Genomic DNA, 25152 nt, shown 5'->3' with positions numbered 1-25152 from the left:
TGAATGACAGAGGAAAACATATATATAAGCAAGCATAAGGAAGGCTGGAAACAGGGAAGGAACTTTTCACAAAAGATGTATATAGCAAAACCAGTATCGATTATTATTATAAGACTACACTACCTTTTTAATCCCTGAGCCTTTTATAAAAATATGTAAGTATCTTGCCTGTCAATCTGTGGGCAGAAGAAAACTGAGTCATGGAGCAGTAGCTAGTTTTTCTGACCCAATGCACTGAGTCAGCAGCAGAGGGAAGAACAAAGTTACTTCATGTGACAACCAATCCACTGCACAATTCTGCTGATCGCTTTGCTTTTCTTCCCGGTATTGGGGCACGTGAAAGTCCTTACCAAGTTCATGCTAAGATGGCCTAGGAAACACAGTCATCTCTACCAGATGATTACTTTGTAGGCAATTAAAATACTGTGATAGGAAGGTGTGACTTAAGTAGCCTTTTTAATTTCTATTTTTTCTGCTTTATAAAAAAGTAAAAAAGGTAGTTTGAACTTTGATGATGATAAATCATCACTGTCTTGTCTATGCTTAGGACTGTATTGCTTCCCCCTTTCTTGCACTCCAGTATGTAGCTGCAGACTTTGCACTTGATTCTTCTTTGTCTCTGTACTGACCCTTCTTCCATGAAGGCACTCACTGAAGAATTTATTGTCTCTCCATTATGATTTTATTGCAGGTATTCATTCAACAAAGTGCTTACCATCTATGGTACTATTCTTTAGCCGGTCCAGGGGAATGGGCAAGTGTATATGAAATCGCTCTATCTCAGCAAGATAACACAAATCTACCAATCTGCTATAAGACTATCTGCAAGCATTAAGTGCATAGCAAATGTAAGGTAATTAATTTAACTTCTCTATGTTTGCTAGGAAAGAGGTAAAGCAAATTTGGATTACTTTACATTTGCTTTAGAATAATAGCTCCTGATGCTTTGCTGACACCTGGTAATTACTTTGATTATTACCTTAATCACCTGCCTGAACTTGTGGGATTAACTTTTTAATGCTTAATGTACTGCAATGAACTTTAAAATACATGTGACCCTCTTCTCATTAAAATATGGAAATAATCTGTATTTCACAATTTAAACTGATTAACACTATCAAGTTTTCCGAAATCCCTTCTTAAATACCTTGAGATTTGCAGTCTAAAAGATTACAAGCATGTAGCATCAAAATCACACAAAACCTCAAACGATCATTTGTTGTTAGTATTAGGATCAAAGGCTTCCCAACAAGGATCAGACATTCACTACTCCAGGGCTTCACAATGACAGAATAAAAGTTGGCATCTACACTCAAGCACTTAATAACTAATGGTAAAATCTGTAACATGGACATATTTTGACTCTTGCTCATGAAAAAGTCATACTTGAAGGGTAGAATATTGTTCAACAGATTGTAATGATCCAAAGTTAGACCCAATTATCTGGCAGTGAAAGGAAATATTTTTATGTGGACCCTTGAACTGGTCTAGACTGCCTTTCAGAAGTAAAAACCAAATGTAGTGCCCGGTAACACAACTTCATCCCCTCTGTCTTCTGCAGTCATATTCACTGGATTTGAAAGTCAAATGGCTTAAGGCAGCAGCAAGTGCAAGGTCAGTTTTACAAGAGGACGATTAAGGAGTACACATTAATAGAGTCATAAAACTCACATTAGGTACTTAGAACACAAATAACCAAAACACCCTGGATTCATGAGGTTCCTCATCAAGCCATAATGCTTTTAACAAAATGTCATTACATATAAACATATATTTCTCTCTTCTTTCTTTTGCATTTTTTTATGTTCACTGTAAATTATATTTTTTTCCTAGATACAATATAGTAGAGAGTATTTGCAATACATTTTTTTCGCCTCTATCCCACAAAGACTAAGGCATGTGCATAACTTTATGAACAGGTGGTTCATTATTATTTATGTAAGTTATTCACTGGAGTGCTTCCAAAACTGTAATCTCACCTTTGATTCTCAGCCTCCTTTTATCCTTTCTGGGTAGAAGCAGACTTGAATGTAGAAATTTGCTATAATGTATTCCATTATAATCCAATTTGTTTTTACAGAAACTACCAACTATGTGTAACAATTTCCTGCCCAGGCTGGTATAGTTCAAAGAAATAAATGTAACGAAGATTTTATGATTTTCTTTTAATAGTAGTTTTGTAACCAACTATGCCTGACTTTATAACCATTAAAATTATATTTCCTATGTTCCTGTTTTGACAAAGCCATAAGAAGGTTATTGCTAGGTACTACATGTAAAATAAAACAAAGCAAAGAGTATTCATTTCAGCTTAGCACAAAATCACTAAGGGATATCCCCACAACAACTTCTGCTAAAGAGAGTCACTGGAATTGAATTCTCAAGACATGAACAATTCTTCCCATAATAAATTGACCGAAACTTGCACTGCAGCTGTTTAACAGGAATTAAACACCATGTTCCAGCTCTTGCCATGTTCTTTCCTTCACATATAAAAATAGACAAAGAAAGTATATTTGTTGGGGTCTTGTGGTTTTATAGTGTTTGCACAATGTGAAGGAACATCACAATCATCATTTTATCATCTTTCACCCTGAAGCAGGAGTTACAGACTGATTCAAGTGCAAAAAGGACTGAGTGCTGAAAAGAAAGCTGGAAACTGGCAGCTGATATGGATTTTAGCACAGCAAATTGGAAAACTTATAAGTGGCAGACTAAAGTTCTGACAAAATGGTATTTTGTGCTACTTTGCACAAGCACACACTAAAGAGGAATCAATGGTTAATTAAAAAAAAAAATCTGGAAGTTTTCCCCAGATAATCTGCAGAATAAAGAATAGTTCTTTGGCCCTCAGAGGAATGATTTTAGCCAGATATCATCAGCATGCAGAAGAATCAAGACCAGCTATAGCACTTCTGTATACCAAAATACAAATTACTTCAGTTATGTTCAGATGAAGGCACTGAACTGGAGCCAGACTGTCTGTCTGTGGATTTCTGTACTAGACTGGTCCACCCACTGGAATGCCTCCTGGGATACTTGATAAAAGTATCCTGGGAGGACCAATATTTGAATGTGTAAGTGTTTTGACCAAGAGAAAAATGACTGGAATAAAGCCCCAAAACCTCAGTGTCCATTAGTGGAAGAAATCTATTTAATAGTGTCTTGGAATGTCAGGTTTTAGCAGACGTTCAAAATAGTTTCATTTCTTGTAAAAAAAAATACAAACACCAAACTGACTTTTGTAACACCTCAGAAAACAAATAGATTACTTCAAGGTAGGTTCCTTGTGACATGAATTTGCATGCATAAAGCCTTATTAATAAGCATGGAAACAAGTAAAATATATGAACAATATTGTAAGAAGTGATTTTCAATGGATGCCTGTCCTGAAAAAACTCAGAACAAAATTGACCTCTGGGAAAAGTGGAAATGCTTAAGTTAAGTACCAATACTTTTAGCTTAAGGACACTTCCCTGTATTATGTAGGAATCTCAGATTTAAGTTCAGCTCTAACTCTCTCACAGGGGATACTTGTCCCAGGAGAGATTCATGTGGGTGACAATGGAGGAAGAGAATACATCTCTTCTTAATTATCATATGTGGTGGCTGATGAAGCAAAACTCACGTACTCCATAGGGAGTTTCTGTTCCATGCTGTCTAGAAGGCGGTAGGAAAATCAACTCAGAGGTCTCAGACAAGGAGGGAGTGAATGGAGAGGACAACTGGAGGTGATGAGAGATACACTATTAATACAGGCGAACAAGAGAATATTTATGGCTGAATTTGGGAATGTCATCATGGGTATTAATGGTGACAAAGTTCTTCTGTTTAATGGCTGGACAGAAAGTGAGCAGTAAACAGCTGCTGAACCTTTGCAAGAGAAGTATACAAGGCCTCCCTGACAACTTTCTGTAATTTTCAGTGTTATAAAAAATGGCAAAAGATGATCATCAAGTGTGGTTTTGTTTTGATTTTTGCACTTGGAAATCATATTCTTCCCCTTCTAAACTCATAAAGGATTTTTTTCTAACTAGTTGCACCTATAGTCACAGCATTTACTTGGGCATCCTTGCCCTAGGGTTCAACCTGGGAGTAATAAATGAACTATAACTGCTGGGATGCAGTTACAGACAGAACTCCAGCTTAATCAGCTTTCAGACAGCAAGAATAACTGGAGTGCAATGGAACAAAGAATATGCACTGTTCACAGGAAATAAGAATGTACCTCATAAACTTTTAAGAGAGGATATCTCCTAACACATGTCCTGTCACATCAACAAATGCTCACTTAAGAGCTCAGCATTGTAGAAAATCATATCTGCCAACTGCTGCTCAGATGCAAAAACCATCATCGTCCACACAAGTTGTAATATAACAGCTCTAATGCCAATGTTCACAATTTGCTACTAAGTAAGGAATAAAACTAGAAATGTACTACTTTTATGAAGACCAAAGCAGAGGAACAAATGAGCTCAACAGCAAGAGGTACTCTCACTGCTGGGAGGCATCACTGGGAGGCATCATGGTTTCCCTGAAACTTAACACAGGTGTAGTGTAGGTTTTATTCCTATTTTGTTAGCTCTGACCAGTCCAAACAAATAACCACTACATCAAAAGTCAGAGAGAGACATCCATCAATAGAAAACATCAAGGCATGGAATATCCTCTGGTTAAGTTTTATATTTAAAATATAAAAGTGACACATTGACCAACCTCTGGCCAAGTCTCTCCAAGTTCAGTTGGGTTTAAAGCTATGCTCTACTGGTGCCCAGATAAGCAGCAGCAAGTTGCCCTGTGTTTGAAATGAGATGCTTACAAGCTGCATCCAACAACTTGCATCTTTCAGCAAATCATTAATTTTGCTTTTAACATGGTTATTATAACAGCCCTAGAAAATTTTGAAGTCCGGTAACTATCGCACCATGTAAAGTGCTGAACAAGTATATACAAAGTGAGAATGTCCGTTCCCAATTTCATAAACCCTCAGGCCTAAGTCAGAAATCTGTTGTTCTCTTGATAAATATACAACCTGAAACTTGCCTACTGGATCCAGACCTTCCCAAATATTGTCTGCCAGTGAAAGCCCTTATTGTCTGTGGGGATGTTGGTTTCCCTTTCCTTTTTCTTTTCTACAGCAACCTCTTGTTAATCTGTAGAAATCTTTTGAAAGATAATGTTTATCTTCATGTACGACTGCAGCTCTCAAGTACTTCTGCACTCATACACGGATCCCTTCACTGGGCCATAATATGCTGCACCTCCCTCACTGCATACCTGTGCAGCCTGAATTGAAGCACATTAGAGAGATTAAAAAACTAATTTCTGAATTTTCTTTTTCACTTGGTTACTGAAAGAAACAGGGAAAAGTGCTGGTGAAAACTAGGGAAAATTTGTGTGTCAAGGACAGATGGGAAAGAACTGAAGGTGAATATCCTTGCTTGTCAGTATATTCACACTAGCTCTGAACTCAGCATCTCATTTCTTTCAAGTGTGAAGTGGGCACACTTGGTATAAAGAGATGCCTTTCCTTAAAGAATGTTCACATTGAAGACATGCTATTCACTTTTAGAAAATTTAAATATGGGAGAAAATGAAAATTCTGATTTTCCTGTGAGGTTTTTTTTTTTTGGTGTGGTTTCTTTTTTTGGGACTAACCTGATTAGACATACAAAATGGGTTCATAAAATAGACATGGAAGAACTTGGTATGCACAGCTGAGCATCTGTGTGACATTATATGCCTTTATTTTTTAAAATCAGATAGCAAATCATCATAATTAATAATTTAGTATAACCACTATTTCTTTTTTCATTGTTAAGTAATGATTTAAACCACTTTTGCAAGATAAACAGCTCTCACAAGACTTTTGAAAGATCTGTGTGCTCAAGACTTCTGCTGACAACCTCACAGTTCCTGGACTATTTACTGTCATAGCAACTCAATTCTCACAACAATCCAACCTTCAGTCTGGATTGAGATCATGTATACAGATGGAAATCATATGCAGAAAAGATAAGGACTGCATTTGCTACCAATGTCATGCACCAGAGACTGAGTGAAGTCCATCTGTGGTATCTTTCTCTTCTCCCATTTCTAACCTCTTAAGCACACAGGCTCAGACTCATCACACCTTAAGTTTAGGCAACACTTCAATGAGATACAAAAGCTAAAGCCTACTCATGATAAGCTCTTGCCTGCATTCCCTTTCCTACTGCTCTAGGCTCCTTGCAGTAATTACTCATTACATTCCAAACACATTCTATGTAAATATGGCAAAGGTAGTCACTGCAGGAAGGAAAAAGTCTGCTACTTTTATTCTACAGTGTCTGTAAATGAACACCTTTCCCAAGTTATGTGGATGCCACTTATCAGTACACTAAAAAAAAAATAAAAAGAAAAAAAAAAGAAAATAAAAAAGATTTTACTTAAGAATTCCCCCACCTTTTGCTCTATAATCACCCACGACATTTGTTTACTGATGTCAATCTCTGTGGTGCAACTACATTGATTTCACTTACCCTTAACATCCTCTTGGTTTATATAAACTAACTTTACCTGCTATTAGTACTACTGACTGTTAATATGTCATTACTGTTCTAAGGTCTCTGTATGAAGAGTCAATTTTAACATCATATGTGTTCTTAAGAACAATGGTACTGAAATGTGTTCAAATATCCTTACTCCTAACAAAGTGGGAAACCAAGAGGAACTACTTTCCTGTTGCTGTTTCCAAGACAGTTTTAAAATTTATCCATAGATAAATAGAGCTGCAAAGTGTGCTCTGATTTTTAAAACGTTGCATTAAAGTTCATTTAGGAAGCACCCTAAGGGCACAATCCAAAAAAGGATGAAAGGAATGACTACATCATTGGGACAATTCAGAAAGTCCTGTGGCAGTTTATGGGCTACTCTCAAAGTGATAGGAATGTTCATGATCTGCTAGGTTCGCCTCTTGTTTTGGTAACTATTAGTTGGAAATGGTTCTGATAAAGTCACTGTTGTTACAATGTTTGAAAAACAGGGGAAGAGGATTCTTGACAGAGTACTGAAATGTGCAAAGACTTGGCAATGGGAAGCTGCAAAGCAAGCAAGGCTGGTTTTCTTTACAAGACATAACTAACTTATCTTAGCATTCCAAAAATTCAGATTTTTCACTTGGCCTGTGATATTTTCTAATAACTTTCAATCAAAAAAGGCCAATCACATGGAAGACTGGCCCATCTGTGATTATATTCCACAGGTACTGCCTTTGGACATTGCTAACCCACTGGGTGGAGAGGTGGAGATGTGCAAAGCATTTCTGTAATGTACTATTTTTTCCATGCTCTTCTGAAGTATCTGATTCTGGCTGGAATACAGGCTGAAAACATGCTAAACAAGCCCTTTCCTGAGTATGGACATGGTTATGTTATGTTCTATGGTTATGTTTGTAAAAAGAAATACTTTTGCATAATTTCACTTGAATTGTACAGCACAGAGTAAACTATATATTTGCATATCCAACATTCCCCCTGTCCATTTTCTTCCTTCCACATATTTCCTTTGATTTTTCTGCTTTAACCAGGCTTTAGCTCTACCCCTCCCATCAGTCTGCACCTTTTTCTACGCACCAGCCCCTTTTTCCCTTAGCCAAGCAGCCATTCCCTGGGCTCTCATCACCAGCCCAGTGGGGCTCACTGCTGATTCAGCAGGAGTGCTCCTGCTCTTTCAGGCTGCCACTGCCTCTCTTTGCCTCCTTCCTACTCTCCTACCCATTGTTCTGGGACCTGAACTTCTTTTGGACTCATGAGAGGGGAGATGATGCTTAAAACTACTTGAGAGAGGGTTTCACTTCCCAGCTTTACTCACCCCTGAGCCAGCCAAGGGAACCGAAGATTTCACAAAAAAGGTGAGTCAAAGAATAACATCTGTAGCTGGCATTGAAATAGGCCACCCTCTTACTTACTCATCCTGATTCATTGATTTCCTGTAAATTCATCCACTACTCCAGTTTTTCTTATTCCTTGCTCTATGTTTCCAGATACTGTCAGTTATTTCCATTTGAACACCTCATCTCTTATCTCCCTGCAATGTCTCTTCTGACGCCAGGAACCTCATTGTTCTTCATCTCTAAACTCTTCCCTCATTTGCAGCATCTGCTTCAGGCCTGCCTCACATACTATGCTTAGGGTCTGTGTCTCACTTCTCTCCTTGACTTCTTCACAATAACCCTCTGAAAACAGCGTTCATTGTACACTATTCCTCCAACTTCATCCAAGCCATAATGAACACAGAAGGTGAAAAACATGTACATGTGCAAGCCAGACAGCTCTGATAAAGTGAATTGACACAGAATTCACAGCTCACATACCTTGCCATACTTCTGTGCATAGGATCCTGTAAGCAGCGAATGAAAAACTATGATTGTTTCATCCAAATCCCAAACAAATACACGCTGAAAACAGAATTGGGAAAAATATTATTGAACAAGTAACATAAAAGTCTCACCACCATCCCACCCAGGGTGGGTAAAAGTCAACAGAGTCCTAAAGTTTCACCAAGCATGTAACTGAACAGGTTTTCTCTGAAAATCAGCAATAACAGTGTATCATGCATGGTAAAAAGTCAAACGGAGAGTAACTTCTTAGCTCTTCAACCATTTCTTATTTGTCCTCTAAAAAGATTTTCACAAAAGCTCTATAACACATTTCAGAAACATGATGTGGAGTGAAACATAACTGTTAAGGATAAACAGTACTTTCAGATACTTCTCTGCGAGTCTTAGTGGTTCAAGATTCTTCTTTATTTCTACTGTATAACTAACATTAAATCTTTAGTAAAAGTGCTATATGCCATATATAATGCCACACAGAATTTAAATAATATTATAACATAAAGCAGATCATTCTCCACTTCATTCATTCAATTTCATAAATTTAAATTTTCACTGGTAAATAAAAACAAACAAACCCCTCCAACAAGAAAACAAAACCAACCTAACCACCAAACAAACAAATAAAACAACTAAAAAACCTCCAAACCCCAAAACATAAAAAACCCAAAATAAACTGAAATGTAAGAAGTAGTCTCTTCACTGGAAAAGTTAAATCCTTTGAAAAGCAAAAAAAATATACATTTTTGTACAAAAGCAATGGCATTGACATTCAGTGCCTAGCCCTGCAGCCACTCTGCTGTTGCAGGAGGGGCTGTGTAGCCAGCCAAGTCCCAGCAACAATTTTGTATTCTGTACTCAAGCTGGACAGTGAAGGAAGAGCAAAGGGCCTGGCCAGGGCTGGGCCCCAGTGCTGCTCTGGTGACAGAGGGGACACACTGCACTGGCAGGCAGCAATCCCTGATGTCAGAGACAACTATTACACACACACAGACACACAGGCACTCCACTTCCTCCTCCTCCTGCCATTGTAAGGCAATGCACTGCTAACAGAGGAGTAATAGGACTATAACTACTCTGTTGCTAAGACATGCCCTGTGCTTGAAATCATCATCCCATATATTAGGCAGAACTATTTCTTTGCTAAGGCATTGACTTTACACATAGTAAAGTATAGCCATAACTTCATTGATAGAAGCTGCCTCATTGAAATCCATTTACATTACTTACAAGGACAACCCGGTGCCTAAGTATTCAATATGATCCTGCATATTTACATTGCACCCATAAATACATGGAATTAACTTGAGCAATATATTTGAGATTTCCTCTTCAAAAAACTAGAAGAAAATGTGACAATTTTGAGTACAGATTTGTGCTCTATTGCACAAGAAACTGCAAGACCTGCAATCTGAGAGCTAAAAAGATCAAGGCTGAAATGCATTTACCTTTCTACCCTATTCTCATGCAGAACAGTAAAGTTGCATTGTACATGTAAGTTAAAGCAGCTACTAGTCTCTGTTATGTTCAGTTAGTGAGACTAAGTCCATATTGTTTTCTAAAGTGCTTTAAGCTACTTCCACAGACGTAGTTTTCAGAATTCACTCTGCACAGAAGAACCTTCACATTAACATTCATCAATTACCACAGGCATACCTCCAAGTCACTATCTGGAGGGGGCGATGGATTATTCTTCCGTCCTCTACCTCGAGACTTTGACCCAGAACTCCTACATGTTCTCTCATCAAGATCTTTGATTGGTGTGGAGGGGCTCTGCACTGTGTCAAACTCGCCTGTAAAGTCAACCATTTATGTCAAAATTAGTGCTGCATTTTTAAATAATCAAATTTTTCTCTTCTCAAAGCTAGACATCTTTGTATGCAAACTCAATGACAAGATACATGTAAAAAAGTTGCACAAAATGAGTGATTATGTGGCTTGTCTTATGTAGAGGGAATCAGCAGATGCCACATCACTTTTGACTTGACCAATGAAACATTTTAAAACTTGGGCAGAATAAGAGAAATATTAAAATAACACATAGCATGTGCAGATATATTTACAAACATACATGACCCCAGGAAAAATATCAATATATCCAAGGAAGATGTATTTTAGAAGTCACACTAATGGCTTCTCAAAACAGGAAGTGCCTTTTTGTCACAGTAGTTCATTTCCCATGTTTGCTGTTCAGCTAGACTTGTTTCCAATTCCTACATTACTTTTACCAAAACACCCTCTGATACTTGTCCATGGCCCAGAACAGCTAGGCAGTTTCCTGCTTCATCTTCTCTCTGCATGCCACCTGCTTTCTAGTAGAGTTCACTTTTTTTTTCACCATACCTCTGCCCATAAACTGGCAGAGGAAAGTCATAGTATTAAATGCAGTATTTAGTTAGTACCTGAAAGAGGATGAAGTCATACTTGCTGTGTTTGATAATCTTTTTTATGTATGAGGTGTTGTTTGCTGTCAGAAATAAGATGTGTTGGAAGGACCTTTGATTTGGTATGGCACAGCTGGTCTCAACTACACTCAGGACTATCTGTGACTTACTCATTTAATCTCCTTTCTCTTTGGTGATAACAAAGGGCTTTAGAGGTCATCACAAACCAGCAGCTGTGTAAGACAGACTGACTGAAGAAGGTATCTCCAGGAAGGATTCACGGAACTTCTTACAAATTACTTTATTGCCACAGCTCATGCCCCTTTAAAACTTTTAGCAATAAACGCAGATTGGCTAGGTTCTCAAATTCTAAATGACAAAAAACATCCCACATCATTTATACTACTAATGATTTGACTTTTCTACAGTAAAGAAGGAAAGTGTAGAGCTTTGATCTGATATCTACTACAGAGTTTGATTCAAGGGAGTCCTTGAGCTGCCTATAATTATGCATTTCTAGATCACTTGGGTAGTATTTGTTAGAAGTGCTCACGATGGTACATCTGCAGAATAAATTAACACTTAATACAAGCATTTCCCAAGAATCATCTATAATGCATCTGATTTTAGACTGGAATCTCATTTTTTTTTAAATTTTACTGAAGTCCATCACTGATTGGCCAGCAGATGAAGGAGAGTGATTTTTCTGCTCTGTTCTGAACTTGCAAGACCACAGCTGGAAAAATGCCTAGCTTTGGGTCCCCAGGTAGAAGGGAGATATTGACAAACTGGAGTTAGTTCAGCGGAGTGCCACCCAGTTAGTTAAGGGGCTGACCATATAGTAAAAGAGGCTAAGTGACTTTTCTTAGAGGTATGTAGAGAAAAGGGCAAGATGCACAGACAGAAATCACAGCAAGGGTTATTCTTATTAGATATTAGGAGAAATTCCCTTGCTCTGAGAGTGGTCAGGACGTTGGAGATACTCAAAACTCCACTGGACATAGCCCTGAGCAACACAACCTAAGTTGGCTTGTCCATGAGCAGGTAGGATCAAAAGACTCAAAGGTTCCTTCCACCATGAATAATTAAATGTTTCTGTGATCTTCCCCAAGTCACTCACCTCTCTGCTCCTCCAAAACAAAGAAAAAAAATCAATTCTGGTTTAGCAGGCTCTAAGAAGAAAAAAGAGACTGCAGTCTCAGTTGAGTCTGCAGTAACATATAATGTAACACAATAGCTGAATTCTTAATCTCTAATCTACCATTTGATTATACCTTACAGTCAATCACATACAGAAAATTCTAAAAATAAATACGTTGGAAGATATATTTATACATCTTGACTAGAAAAAATACTGTTGTATTTTTTGGAAGAAGAAGATGTAAGCTCATAATGTCACATTCCTTAATGGGAGCTCTATACATTGTGATTCAAGGAAAGGGGAGAATAAGAACTTAGTTCCTGAGCCTACTGGTTAGGACATTTACCTGAAGAAGTTCTCTGGGCTACACTTGTTTATTTGACTGAATGACTGAATTAAATGGAGTATAAAAAGACTTATTTTCACTGCCCAGAATCCACAGCCCTGTACCCACGTGGAAGGTGATGGGAGGAAAACCGATTTGCCTCTATCCTTCCTCAGAAAGTACTTAAAGAATTCTGTTATTAACTACTTTTTTTTTCAAACTATGTGATGACTACGTCAAATTCACAAAACCAATGTGCTTCTCTGCTTGCGCAGAACAGAGCAAATTTTTCAGAAAGCAGCTAAGAAGAGATTTTGAGAATTTATTCCAGATAGCTCTGCTCTGAACTAGATAAGGATTATATGCATTTTACAGTAGTTTCTCTTTCAGTCAAGATTCTTACTTGTCAAAAAAACGATGGGAGAATTAAGCAGCACTAATAATATCTAATGAAAAATGTTCCCATTGTGGTTTCACTTGTCCCTACAAAATGGAGGGAGACAGTTTTTGTTGAGTAATCATTTCTATTCCCAGTACCACGTTGATGTCATTAAGGACACTGCATGCAACCAATAAAATCACATTATCTTATGTCTTTCCCCAGAAGAAGAACAGCAAAATATACTTTGGTAAATGTACAAATGTACAAAAAGAAGCTTCTTAACCAGAGTCCTTGTGCATCAAAGACATACACTGGCTTTAAAAGAACTTCTGAGTGTGCAGTTTCTGTATAAAAATGTAGTTTCCTAGATTTTTCTGTTAGAGTGGAAAAAATGTCCCAAACCAAACCAGAAATGAAAAGGCAAAAATTAAGTAAATGAAGATCAATGTTTACATTCTTATCACAGAAGTCTTCATATTTATAACATTTCAACATTTTACAATAAAATCAAAACTCATTTCTACAGTAATGTATTACATCTGTTCTCAATGACTGTGTTTATTCTAATCTACCAAAAATAAAATGAAAAAAAAAATTGTGTTCTAAATCTTCTCTGAAAGGATTCAACAACTGAAGTAAATAACTTTAATTTCATTTAGCATTAACCATTTCCAGCTGTCCCAGGCTCCTGTTTAGGTCAATGCTGTGCATGTTTGCATAATTATCTATTAATCAGTACTGTAAGTAATCACTGTACCTTGTAAAATCTAGATATTTAAAGCCAACTTTCATTAGGCTAATCTCTAAATCAGAATGAGCAGCTGTCTCTTACTTGAATGCAAGGTATGCATCTATTTTAGAACCGCAGAAGTCAGTAGTACATGTTTTTTTAAACAACTGTAAGCTTAATTGCTTGATTTGTTTTTACCAACAGCAGGCTAAAGGAGAAACTGCATTTTCTTATCCTCTGTTTGCTTTAGAAATGAGGCCAATGCTGATAAAAAGAAAACTTATTAAAAATTCATCCATGTAACATAAACAAATATGAGAAATTCTAGTAGGAAAGAGTACTGAAAACATTATCCTCATAAAGAGTTCCTACTGCAGCTCATATTAGACAGAAATTTTTATTACAATGTTTGAAATTTTTCAGATTTTGCAAGATTCAACACATGCCTAATAAATATACCACCTAGTCTCCTGGGCTTTGAGCACCATCAGAGATCCAACAGAACAAGAGGAAATTGTTAAAACCAGAACAGGGAATGACTGCTTTATCACAGATGTTCTTCACATATTCATACACTTGCTCATGTCCAATATGAAGCCTCTCATTCTGTGGAGACCTTGAAGAAGCTCCAGCAGGAAGACAGGGAGTTACAGTACCACCACTGCAAATGGGGGCGGTCTCCCATATCCAGAACAGTGTTACCCACCCCTAGTTTCATGTGAACATTCTCTCCTCATTAAAACACAGTTCTGTAGCTTAAGCAGGAGAAAAGAGTTTATGCAGTCTGCATGTAAACCTAACACCATCTCCCAGAGAAGCTGCAAAGAATGACTTCATTGTGGGTACTGAATTAGGAGAGATCATGCTTTACTGCATCCCACTAACCAAACAGGAGCTAATATCCTATGGCGATTCACCTCCTCTAGCCCTGGACACATAAAAGTGAGGTGCGTTAACATGAAGCTTTTATCCGGGCCTATTTCCTCTGCTAGAGTTTTATTTTCCCTAGATTAAATGTACTTATGTATTCATCATATACAAATATACTTATCTCCTGAGATCTCATCTCAGGCTTCATCTGAGCTATGTCTGCTTGAGATGAAGCACCCTAGGAGATACCTATTTGTCTCACAAATACTCTGTGGTAATGAGCGCATTTTGAAAAATCTTAATGTAACGCAGGCACAATACAAGCTCATAAGAGAAGTGCATAGGTTAAGGACCTGAGCACTACACAGATGTGGGATGGATGAATTTCTGAGCCACTTCATACTTTCATTATGTATTGACTTTTGTTACATATTCTTACCAGACACAGCAGAAGATGGCTTCAACATTACAGGTCTGCTTCTTTTTTTCTGGCTTGTAGTGTGTTATTGCTTGTCAAGAGTAGCAGAAACAGTGAAGCCTATTTCAATTTTCATCTCATTTGCTTTACTTGGTCAATAAAATAAAATTGTAACTGATATTAAACCTTGAGCTGATGTGGCTTCATTATGAAAAGGAGAAATCCTGTATTTTTGGAGAGTACTAGAGGTTGTGATTAGATATTTGAATTAATAGCTAGAAGAGATGGCAGAAGAATGAAGTGCCTTGCTGTGTTTAGTTTTAGGTTTACTTCGACTAAGTCTTAAGGATTTATGGCCCATCAGACAGTAAATGAACACAGTGAATGCTAAAGATCTGCAGTATGATCTACTATATCTGAAATGGTCTGTGAGACCTCACCAATGGAAATGTATTTTGCAGTGCCTCAGAAGGTCATAGGTATGACGCGCATTCACAAAGCGAGTGTTTCACTCTCAGCAGAGGGTTGCATGATCAATGCAACACAACAGAAATAAGGAGCAGATGGGGGTGGATTTGTTAAGTTCAGATGCACGACCTACTTAACAAAAGAGCAACTTCATATGCTTAAACAATTGCTAACTAAGAAAAATCTTTAATGTTTCACAGACATGAAGCCTTCAGTATTTTTTCAACTTGACCACGCTATGTAAGATTCTTTCTTTTGCCAATTCTATTCAATACTAAGAGTGTTTGAAACAGATGATAAATTTACATAGCATTTCTAGGTAACACAGATACATAAGAAAGAGACAACATGGGAAACTGATTTTCTCAAACAAGAATATGAAGGAATAATAAAGGAGCAAAGAAAAGTACACAGGACATACATAGTTATCAAAATATAACTTGTTAGTACGCTTCATAGTCTTAAAAATACCTTATATATGATTTGTTTCTAATAGATATCCTTCAACTGTTGAAATTTTACTTGATTTCACAATACCTCTTAGCATTTTCTTCCTAAATTTACATTCTGAGACTACTGAATAACGTCACACTTTTCATCAAACATCAAGAGAATGTATAAATCCCCATAGCCATTCCATAGCATATCCATACCGTACCACACTATACCACACCACACACACACATACACACACACTCTCTCTTACACTTTAAAAATCAGTGGGAGGAAAACATCTGGGTAGGAAAAATTTCAACTCACACAATTACAGTTCCAGCATTTTTAGTAAATTTAGACAGTGTATATTAACTATGAGGTCTTGCTTATACTTTCCTACACAGTCTTACCTTTTCTTTCTACAAATTCATTATAAAATAGTCTTTCCACTGCACTTTTCAGTAAGTGCAGTTGTTAGGACGATTTATGCAGTAAGTTGATTTTGTGACTAAAGCACAAATTCCTCTCCTATTCAGACCCTAATCCCAAACCCAGATTGTTAAGTCTTTTTAGAAATGCTCACAGTTCATGGGTAAGGCAGACAGTACCAATGCTGCCTGAGTAAAGCCAGTGAAGAGAAGCACGGGCAGAGATTGCTCTGAGACTGCTGAGGAAAAACGAAGAACTGCCATTACCTTCCAGGGGTGTCCTAGGAATCCAACTAACAGGCTACTGTGATGTGGCTGTGATGTGGTGACTGTGCACAAGAGGGCAGGGCTGGGCAGGCAAAGAGAGCCTCCTTATGTCTCCTCAGAACGCTATTTTTGTAAACTCGACTACTTCAATCTGAATTTTTTTAAAGAGACTTGTACTAATGACCTATTTCTCTATTCTTACCTAAATAATTACCTAAATGAATGAATTAGAAAGCATGGCTTATACACATTTGAACAAAGCCCATATGCTCTTGCTAGCATGGCTGGGGTATAATTAAATGAGCAATGGTACCTCGTTTTAAAGTCTTCACAACAATACTTCCGAATGTGTAAGTGGAAACAGGAATGTCCCACTGGCAGTAGTAGTGACTATCATTTTAGCCTGCAAAAAGCTTTATTTAACTAACAAACAAATGTGACAAGTTTTCTAACTAAACAGTAAAAAAGCTTATTTTGGTTAGTTTACATCATTAAATTTTATGAAAGGCACAAGCTTAAAATGTGAGTATTCAAACAAGGCATTCAATCAATACAAGGTGGATGCGGAAATCTTGTTTTTATATAAGTAGAGAATAAAATACAAAAATTGTTTTCACCTGAATGTAGATCTGTACCTGGTTGACTAGTCAAGCCAGGGAGAGAGTCCTGTAACTGGTAGGTTGATGATGATGAAGAAGTGCCATCAGCTGTGTTGTTTGAGGTCATATATGCACCATATGTTGATGCTGAGTAATATTGTGCATATTGATTTTGGCCAAAAGTTGTGTATGACGGATAATCCTAAAAGGGCAAATGCAGCAGAGCACTTAGTTAAGTACAGTGATGAATGACTTTTTCCCATTAAGCATTTTTAAATGTATAATCACATGACTTACGGAAGCACTTTGAAGGCTTGGTTTAGCTTTTTTTCCTTTTTAATTTAAGAATATTTTTTTTTCATTTAAAGATATTTACTAAAAGACTACAGTGATGTTGCTGAAATATTTAAGTGTCAAAGATATAACTAGACTTCCACTGGGATTTTGATCACTTTCCACAAAAAATAGCACTGAGTAACAGTGAGTCTCACTGAGTCAACATAACAGATCTAAATTCAAACAACATGTTATAATTTGAGTTATATAAGTCCTTTTGCAATTGTCAAATAAAAATATTAATATTCATACCTGTTGTGAACTACTGAAGTTTGTAGAATTTGAAACAGAATTGTTTGAGTAAATCGTGGATGATGGTGTAAAACTAGAACCTAAAATTAAAAAAAACCCCAGAGTTAACTGTGAGAACCTGCTTGTGAATCAAAATAAAATTCTAAACAGAATATTCCATGTTAAGATGTACATGAATCAGAAGAAAAAACCCCAACTTTTATTTACTGTTGAAAGAATAAAATATTGTAATGAAACTTTAAAAGAAATGAAATGCTACTTCCACATACACAGGTATACATTTGCCTTCACACCAGGAAAGGAAGATATTAACAATAACTCATCTCACCGACCTAGAAAGCATTTTTCAATTTATTGCAGTGTCTCCCCTCTCCTAAAATATTGTTTTTCTCTTTTGCCTCCATTTCTAACATTTTAATGTTATATTCATGAAAAAAACCCCACTTTGCAAAGACTATTTAATGATCTGTGTTTTTAATCAATCTGTTATGAGAAATGTTCTTGCTTTCAACATAAGGCAGATGATTTATATTGTCATTTGTAATATCAAAAGATTAACTGTTGTACAAGAAGCTTAGAAATTATCCAAATAAAACAGGCTGTCGATGATCAAAGGACAATTACTGAATTACCAATTGAACAGTAAATAAAATAATAAATATGAATATGAATGAGAAATTCTAAAAAATTATGTTAATCCAAGTATCAAATTATGTCATATTCAGCAACACAGAGACAAGGAGAACAGACCTGTATATGTTAATAAATACAACAAATGCTTTCAGTCCTGCCATGTAATTTAACCCATAAAAAAAAAAGAAGGTGCAAATAGGGACAGCATTGCATGACCAGATCTAAACTAACTTGATCAAACTGAATACACATAGATGTATTAGTAACGGAAAGAAATACTTAGCTTTAAATTTTGGAGGTGCCTACTCACCTGGCATCTGATAAGAGTAGGGTGTTTGGCCTGGCTGTGGGGTGGAAAACCCTGGGCTGTAGAGGGGTGATTGGGTCTGCGAGAGCCCACTTTCTGTCTTGATGCCTGGCAACATTACACCCAAATCTGTATAAGAAATTAATTTTCAACTGATTCTTTAAAATATTTTCTTACAGTTGGGAAAAATAAAACAGAAAACAAAAAACATTCAAGTCAGCAATGCTTTTTGTTGCATGTCAAGTGAAGTAATAAGAGGTCAAATACCGTAAGTGGGTAAGCTGTATGGCTGTCCTGTCTGTGAGTAGGCTGTATAGACCGCTGGTTGCTGCATTCCTGAATACTGGGTTTGTCCGGCATAGGCAGACATTGTTTGAGCTGCTGGTGTAGAAAGAATGTGTGGATAGGGCCTAAATATCAGGAAAAATAGCATTACTGTGGCAACAAATACTTTGTATGTTGATTCAAGCAATAAAATAAAGCAAAAGGTTTAAAGACGTCCAAAGGCAGTTCATTATTCTGCCAATTGCTCCTCTTCTGGGATTTGTTCCATCCCCCACTGAAATAAGCTGAAAAACACTCTGTCTCACATTCCCCAAGGCACAGTGAGTATTTTGTGCTGTTCCATCACTACAATTTAATTCTTAAGCTACTGGGCCCACTTCTAAATGGACCATGACACTGCTGCACAGCTTTATATGGATTTGACTCCTTTCAGCCAAAATCAGAAGGCTTAAATTAGAAAAGCTTTTTTAATCCTGTGGAGGGAAACTTGGACTAGAAAAATAAAGGAAATACAGAGGTGAATGTTGAAGCTAGTACATTATGTCATCTTTGTAGGTTCTGCTTCAACAGACATCTACCCTCTAACTTCAATGGGAGATGGATCATACACTTTGAGAGGGGCACAAAAATATTGACAGCAATACTTTGGCAACCAGACGGGCTTTAAAGGTTTGGAAAATATGGGCTAGGGAAATAGAATGGAAATAAAAATGGTCTTTATTTATGAATACTGGGGTTTTATAGAGAGATTGAATAAAACCAAGTTTAAAATTTTTGCCCTCTAGAGTTGCAAAAATATACAGAGGAACATTTTTCTTGGATTGTTTTGTAAGTCAAATAAGACTTTATGGCCCAAGAATTGAATAAACACACTCTGCAGAATTACGCAAACTGAAACCTGGTCATTAAAAGCCATGACTAAATTTCAGATTCTAAATTTTTTTCTTTCTAATTAGTTCACTACAGTTGGCAGCATTTACTGTCAGAAGAGGATTACTCACTAATTTAGATGCCAAAAAATTATGAGTAGATTAAAAATTTCTATTAAACCTTGTAATGTATATGGCCAAAAGTATCTATATAGTGGGCCAAAAGCTGTTTTGAGTGGAATGAGAGCTCTTAGTCCAGGCACTTACTTTCTGTATTAATGCATATTGGCTACCATCATACCAATGCAAATTTGTGAAAAAAACAAAACAAAACAAAACCCAAAACCAAAACAAAAACCAAACCCTTGAAAGAGCCTAATTGGCTACAATTTCCATGTTTTCACTATATCAAAGTCACACAGGTAGCAGTATCCTGTATCAGACACATGGAAACAAATAGATGGCATACTGGAATAAAGCACCTTTGTGCACAACATTGATCACAGGACAAGCAAACTAACAAACTGCCAACTGTGGCAATTTCATATAACATCTTCAGTGCTTTTTCCTAAAGTTCGCACTCCTGGATTCATGTGAACCTTCAAGATCATGTTTTCCTCAGAGGGAAAAAAAAAAAAAAGGAAATTTTCTATTCCTAACACCTGTTGGCTTGAAAATAAGAGATTAAAAGCTAATACAATTTATTTTATTTATTTGATTTTTAAATGTTATGATATCAGAGAAGGATATGGAAAGGGTGGTTCATGATTGTGGAATGTTTGGAAACATTTGGCAATGAAGGCCTTGGGAGGCTCAGGGACAGTGTTATACCCCAGTATACAACTTGTGCATGCAATTTTAATTTCTATATATAAATTGACTTCTTCTAAACATTTCTCTATATATTGCTAGCACTGTTAATACGCTGATATCTGAGAATGTAATAGTCTGATTTTTTTCCTTCTGTTGTGTGCAGACATTCAAGTGTGTTTCTTTTGTGTAGCAATACTGCACAGAACAGGACCTTACTCTGCAGACACACGAGGAAAAAAAGTTGGAGAGGGAGACAGTACTGGAATCAGTACTGTGGCTTAAGAATTTTCCTTTTTCTCTGTTTCTTCTGCTGATGAACATTTGTTTGCAACAAATCACAGAACTGCTTAAAGCCAAGGTCAATTCCCTATAAAAGACTAGAAGAGGCGCAGACACTAACTTGGAGGGATATATCTGCGGAGAGTACTGGTGTGCTGATCTTGGACTGTAGCCACTACTTGTGATTACTGCAAAACAGAAAACAAGAATACAGCAGTTAGAAACACCATGAGACTACTACAGCCAAACAATGTGAACACTAACGCAGCAACGTTAACAGAGAAGCTTACTGAAATGGACAGCTCTTCAAGGAAGCAGATGTCTCTTGAACTGCAGTATCTTAATACAAAAATTAAAAAACTCCAAATAATTCATCGTTGTGCAGAACTCTCTAGGCAGCATGGGTGTGTCATGCTTTCTCAGCTCAACTGACATGTTTCTGAGTATATTGCAGAGGCACAAATTTCACACATCAACTGTGATCCACACACCATAGATCTTTTAAATGTGCAAGTTGTATTAAAAGGAGTAATTAAAAAGAATCTTGTGATTTAACATCTGGTATTGCATGGGATTGAGATAATGTACACATACCTTTAAAGTCTCATATTAACAAGTTCAATTTTAATACTGGATAAGAGAAATATGTTTTATATGGTTGTGGCTAATTTTAGTCAGCTTAGGTGATGGAAGATACTGAATTGAGCATTACAGAGAAAGCAGCATTCTTTATAAACAGGCCAATTAGGATACATCCACTAACAACAATATTTTTGCTTCAAAGTATGCATAGACGGTTCTGTTCAGTAGCCATCCAAATTGTGTATGTCTATACTATTCACAGGTGCATTCTCCCAAGAAAGCTAACAGAACGATAGTCATAACTCATTAACATTTCATTCAGAAGCGATGCTCGCACTGGATTAATTCCAAGTGTTTGGAAGTTTCTCTTTCCTTTAGCCATCTGTCTTGACCAAGACAGATGTATTCCAAATATATGTACTCTAAAGTGTTGAACCAATCCCTTCAGAGCAAATCCATACTGGGCAACCATACAGAGTGTCTTTATTAGGCCATCTGCTGTTAATTCACTGTTCAAAAGATTAAAGTAGTACACAACGAAGCAGTGGAATTTCTTTAGCCTAATCAATCATAGTTGTACTTCAAAGTGCACCCTCTTCCTGAGTTATTTGTAATGGTAGTAGAAGTGAACATTCAGAATTATATAAGTGACAAATAGGTTTAGGTTCCTAACTACTTTATGAAACATGATATATTTCTACATCCAGGCCTAATTAACGTCTTTCAGATCTACTGCTTTGAACATACACAGAACTTTGTATTTTTAAAGCTAATTTAAATGCATTTAGAATGTGTAGGACTTAAAAGGAAAATACAGTAGAAGAAAAACAATTAATTTCTTTTTAAAATGTGCAGTTGAATATGGCTTGAAAGTAAAGAAGAATTGGATAGTAACTTTCAAAACATGTGCCATCAGATTTCACAGAAGAGTTGCTGTTTGAAAAAGATAGAGGGTTTGCCCATGATGGAAATCTGCTAAATTTCAGTTTGTAGAATGAGATATTCTTTTTTTTTTTTTTGAGAATGCTTTGTTCAACCCACAGAGTGATCCACTATCTATGTAGGCAGCTATTCCCAGAGTTAGACAAACCCACAGTTGTTATCAATCAACATAATCAGTCCACAGAACTCCAGAGGATGATATTAGTTATTTAAGGCTCAATGAGTAATTAGTCTTCCCTTTTGTATCTCTGTGACCTTTCTAAAGACAAGCAGTAGCTAACAGAATGAGCTTGGTTATTCTCAGGGCAAGGAACTTTTCTGATCCATTATCAGTTCCTCAGATCATTTTTGCCCATACTGCTCCACTTTTTGTCTAATCATTTGCTGGATGATAATTCACTTGATTAATCATTTTGGTTAAAGCACAGTTCCCATGCCACCACATCTTATGCAAACTACAAAAACAAATAATTGGTATTTATTTAAATCACTTGAGCTACCAAATATTAATGTTTTTCAGCAAAACCTGTTCTGCCTGATTTTTTATTCTTTCTGCATATGTCCTATTTTATAAATTCAGGCAAGAAAATAAAATACTTTTGGGATAAGTCTGGTTTTAAATTTCCTTTCTTTTTTTTCCAGTTTTTCAATTTTACATGAACTTTTGAGAAACACAGGGTGTAAGGCCTACCATAAGAGAACATTATGATTGAGTGGAGCCTGTGGATTACACCTGTATCTCACAGATCAAACTGGTAATTAGAAGGGTTACCAAACTTAAACAACTTTGGCTGCTGGATAGCCTCCTAACCCTATGTCTGAGGACTGTTGGCAGTGGAGGAGATGGTGGAGGCAGGTTGCTATGGGTTTTGTAAATGTGCCACTTTATACAGCCATTTGCATGAAGAGGCTCCGTTGTTCTGTATTGCTTGCATTAAAACAAACAAAAAAACCACAACTCAAACCCAAAATTGTTTCTTTTTTGAAAAAACTCAAAATATTCCTGACTTTACTGCCTGAATTTACCAGAGGAATGCTCTTCAGGGCAGGTACAAGAACCTTGATCTTTTCAGTACCCCTATGGCATTGAGGGCATGTTCCAGTCCCTACTAACATTGCTTCCCAGAGGTGATAAGAATCTGACAGCCAGCTCTTACCAGTTACTCTCTTAGCTCAACTGGCCAGGGTGGCTGTGGAGGATTTAAACTACAACTAAATTTTTTAATAATATGTGTTGTGTTCAGTATATTAACATGGGGTGTAGTTTTGTAATTTTTCATTTCACATCTGGAAAATTCCCTGCAAAAAAGGTTAAAAGAACTTTGTTTATATAACATCACAATCTCCATGCAGAAGGCAACCAAATGTAGGTTCAACAGTAGTGATATTTCCTAACTTCATCTTTATAGTCTTCAGAAATTGTTTGTATATCATTTTTGTGTGTAATATACTAATAAAAAAGGATGATGGGAACTTCAACTACCTTTTTCTCCACTCCATTAAAATGATAAACAGTTCTCAAGCCACTGTTGTAGGCAATATATACACATGAATGCATGTACTCACAGTACAGCAGCTGCAACAAACTCACAGTGTATGAAAATCTCAGTATAAGGCTGTGCATCTTTCCAAATACTGTGAATGCCACCCCAATGGGAGTCTGCTGAAGAATCACAAAGCTTCAAACTGAGTACACTGATATTAATTACCAACTGTTCTTCTTTGAAATAAAAGGAGATGGAACAGTGGTGCACAATGTGACTCCTCACCTGGGTAACCCATGTTAAGAGGCAGAGCTTCTCCCACGGGCAGCTCTACAGAACATGGGAACCACAGCCCTGAGTGTGAGCTGCAACACATGAACTGCAGCGCTGAGCAGGAGCTTGGCCAATCCCAATGCCTGGGCAAGGCCACTAGGGCAACTGTCACTCTAAATTCAAGATGCTTTATGTTTCCAGCTTTTCAATCAACAGTTCACAGAATCAGTTTTCTGTGATGTCTAATCTGTCTCTCCTGCCCTATACCTCCCACAATCTGTTTGACCGTCACTTTCTGTGTTACAGCTGGTCATTATGGACAGGTCTGACCACTTTACCAAGAGGGCTTGTTCAGCCTTCTGCTCAGTTCCGGGACAAGCCACATGTTTTGACTGCCCTTGGAGCATGGAAATCAAGTTTAATAGGTAAAGTATTTGAAGGAGAGGATTTCTGCATGGCAGACTCAACACCAGGAGTTCTCTTTTCATCCATGTCTTATGTCATGAAATATTTAAGAACACATCTAAATCCTTTGCTACTCAAAGAAGAACACTTGAGTGCTTCTGACCTATGCTTGTACAAGACAGAGGAGGTACCAGTGGGCTATATGTGCAGGCTCATTTCATGTCACCATCACAAAATGAGTGCACAGGTACTCCGAGACCTGCAGGAAAATGCCACCATTACCGCTTTGTCATATTTGGGAATAACACATATATGTACCTGATTATAGGGAAAAAACAAACTGTTCAATGTTGGGCTTTGTTATGCAATTTTTTCAGTTGCAGTAGCTCATCTGAAATGACATCTGCGTCCTAGTCAGTATTTACTGTCTTTGGCAGCTCAATAAGCTTCCTAAATAATCAGTTAGGTGAAAAAATCAAGAGAAATACTGGTTTTGCTGACTTTTTATTGTCCTTTAACATTTCTCCCACAAACCTAGTCAAATTGTCCCATCTGCAAATGCCAGTAAAAGGCAAGTGTGAAAGTAATGTATTCAATCTTTGTGAAAGGCTCAGTGCATTATCAAAGCAGATTTGCATCTCCCTCTGATGATGAAGACTGCATGTCACCCAGACACATAACTATTGATTTTTCACTGTGAAGGACTGTACACATTTAATGCTTGATTTCTCATTTAATTTCTTTTGAGTATGCAGGTGGCTAACAGGCAAAAAAAAAAAAAGGATTGTGCAAGTCTCAAAATCCTGATTTTTTTTTTGAGGTACCAACTTTCCAAATATCCAAAGAGATCTCAGCACTTCTTTTGAAGTCA

General features: G+C 37.0%; 1 protein-coding gene across 9 annotated transcripts in view; it reads right to left on the bottom strand.

The window, feature by feature from the left end:
• EYA4 (EYA transcriptional coactivator and phosphatase 4) overlaps positions 1-25152 on the bottom strand; it is a 163486-nt gene that overhangs the window by 22035 nt on the left and 116299 nt on the right. For 5 of the 9 annotated variants that reach the window (XM_071547922.1, XM_071547919.1, XM_071547923.1 and 2 more), the window contains 7 exons: positions 20717-20783; positions 18617-18759; positions 18353-18478; positions 17410-17489; positions 16840-17023; positions 10031-10167; positions 8354-8437 (listed from right to left, as the gene is read on the bottom strand). In XM_071547922.1, coding sequence (XP_071404023.1) covers positions 8354-8437; positions 10031-10167; positions 16840-17023; positions 17410-17489; positions 18353-18478; positions 18617-18759; positions 20717-20783 — 821 coding nt within the window. The remainder of the gene's footprint in view (positions 1-8353; positions 8438-10030; positions 10168-16839; positions 17024-17409; positions 17490-18352; positions 18479-18616; positions 18760-20716; positions 20784-25152) is intronic. The other 4 variants (XM_071547924.1, XM_071547925.1, XM_071547926.1 and 1 more) reach the window with 2 other exon arrangements.

Source organism: Pithys albifrons, chromosome 2 (genome assembly GCF_047495875.1).
Source record: "Pithys albifrons albifrons isolate INPA30051 chromosome 2, PitAlb_v1, whole genome shotgun sequence".
Taxonomy (NCBI): Eukaryota; Metazoa; Chordata; class Aves; order Passeriformes; family Thamnophilidae; genus Pithys; species Pithys albifrons.
The sequence above is the reverse complement of the archived record's forward strand: the minus strand, read 5'-3'. Positions and strand labels throughout refer to the sequence as shown.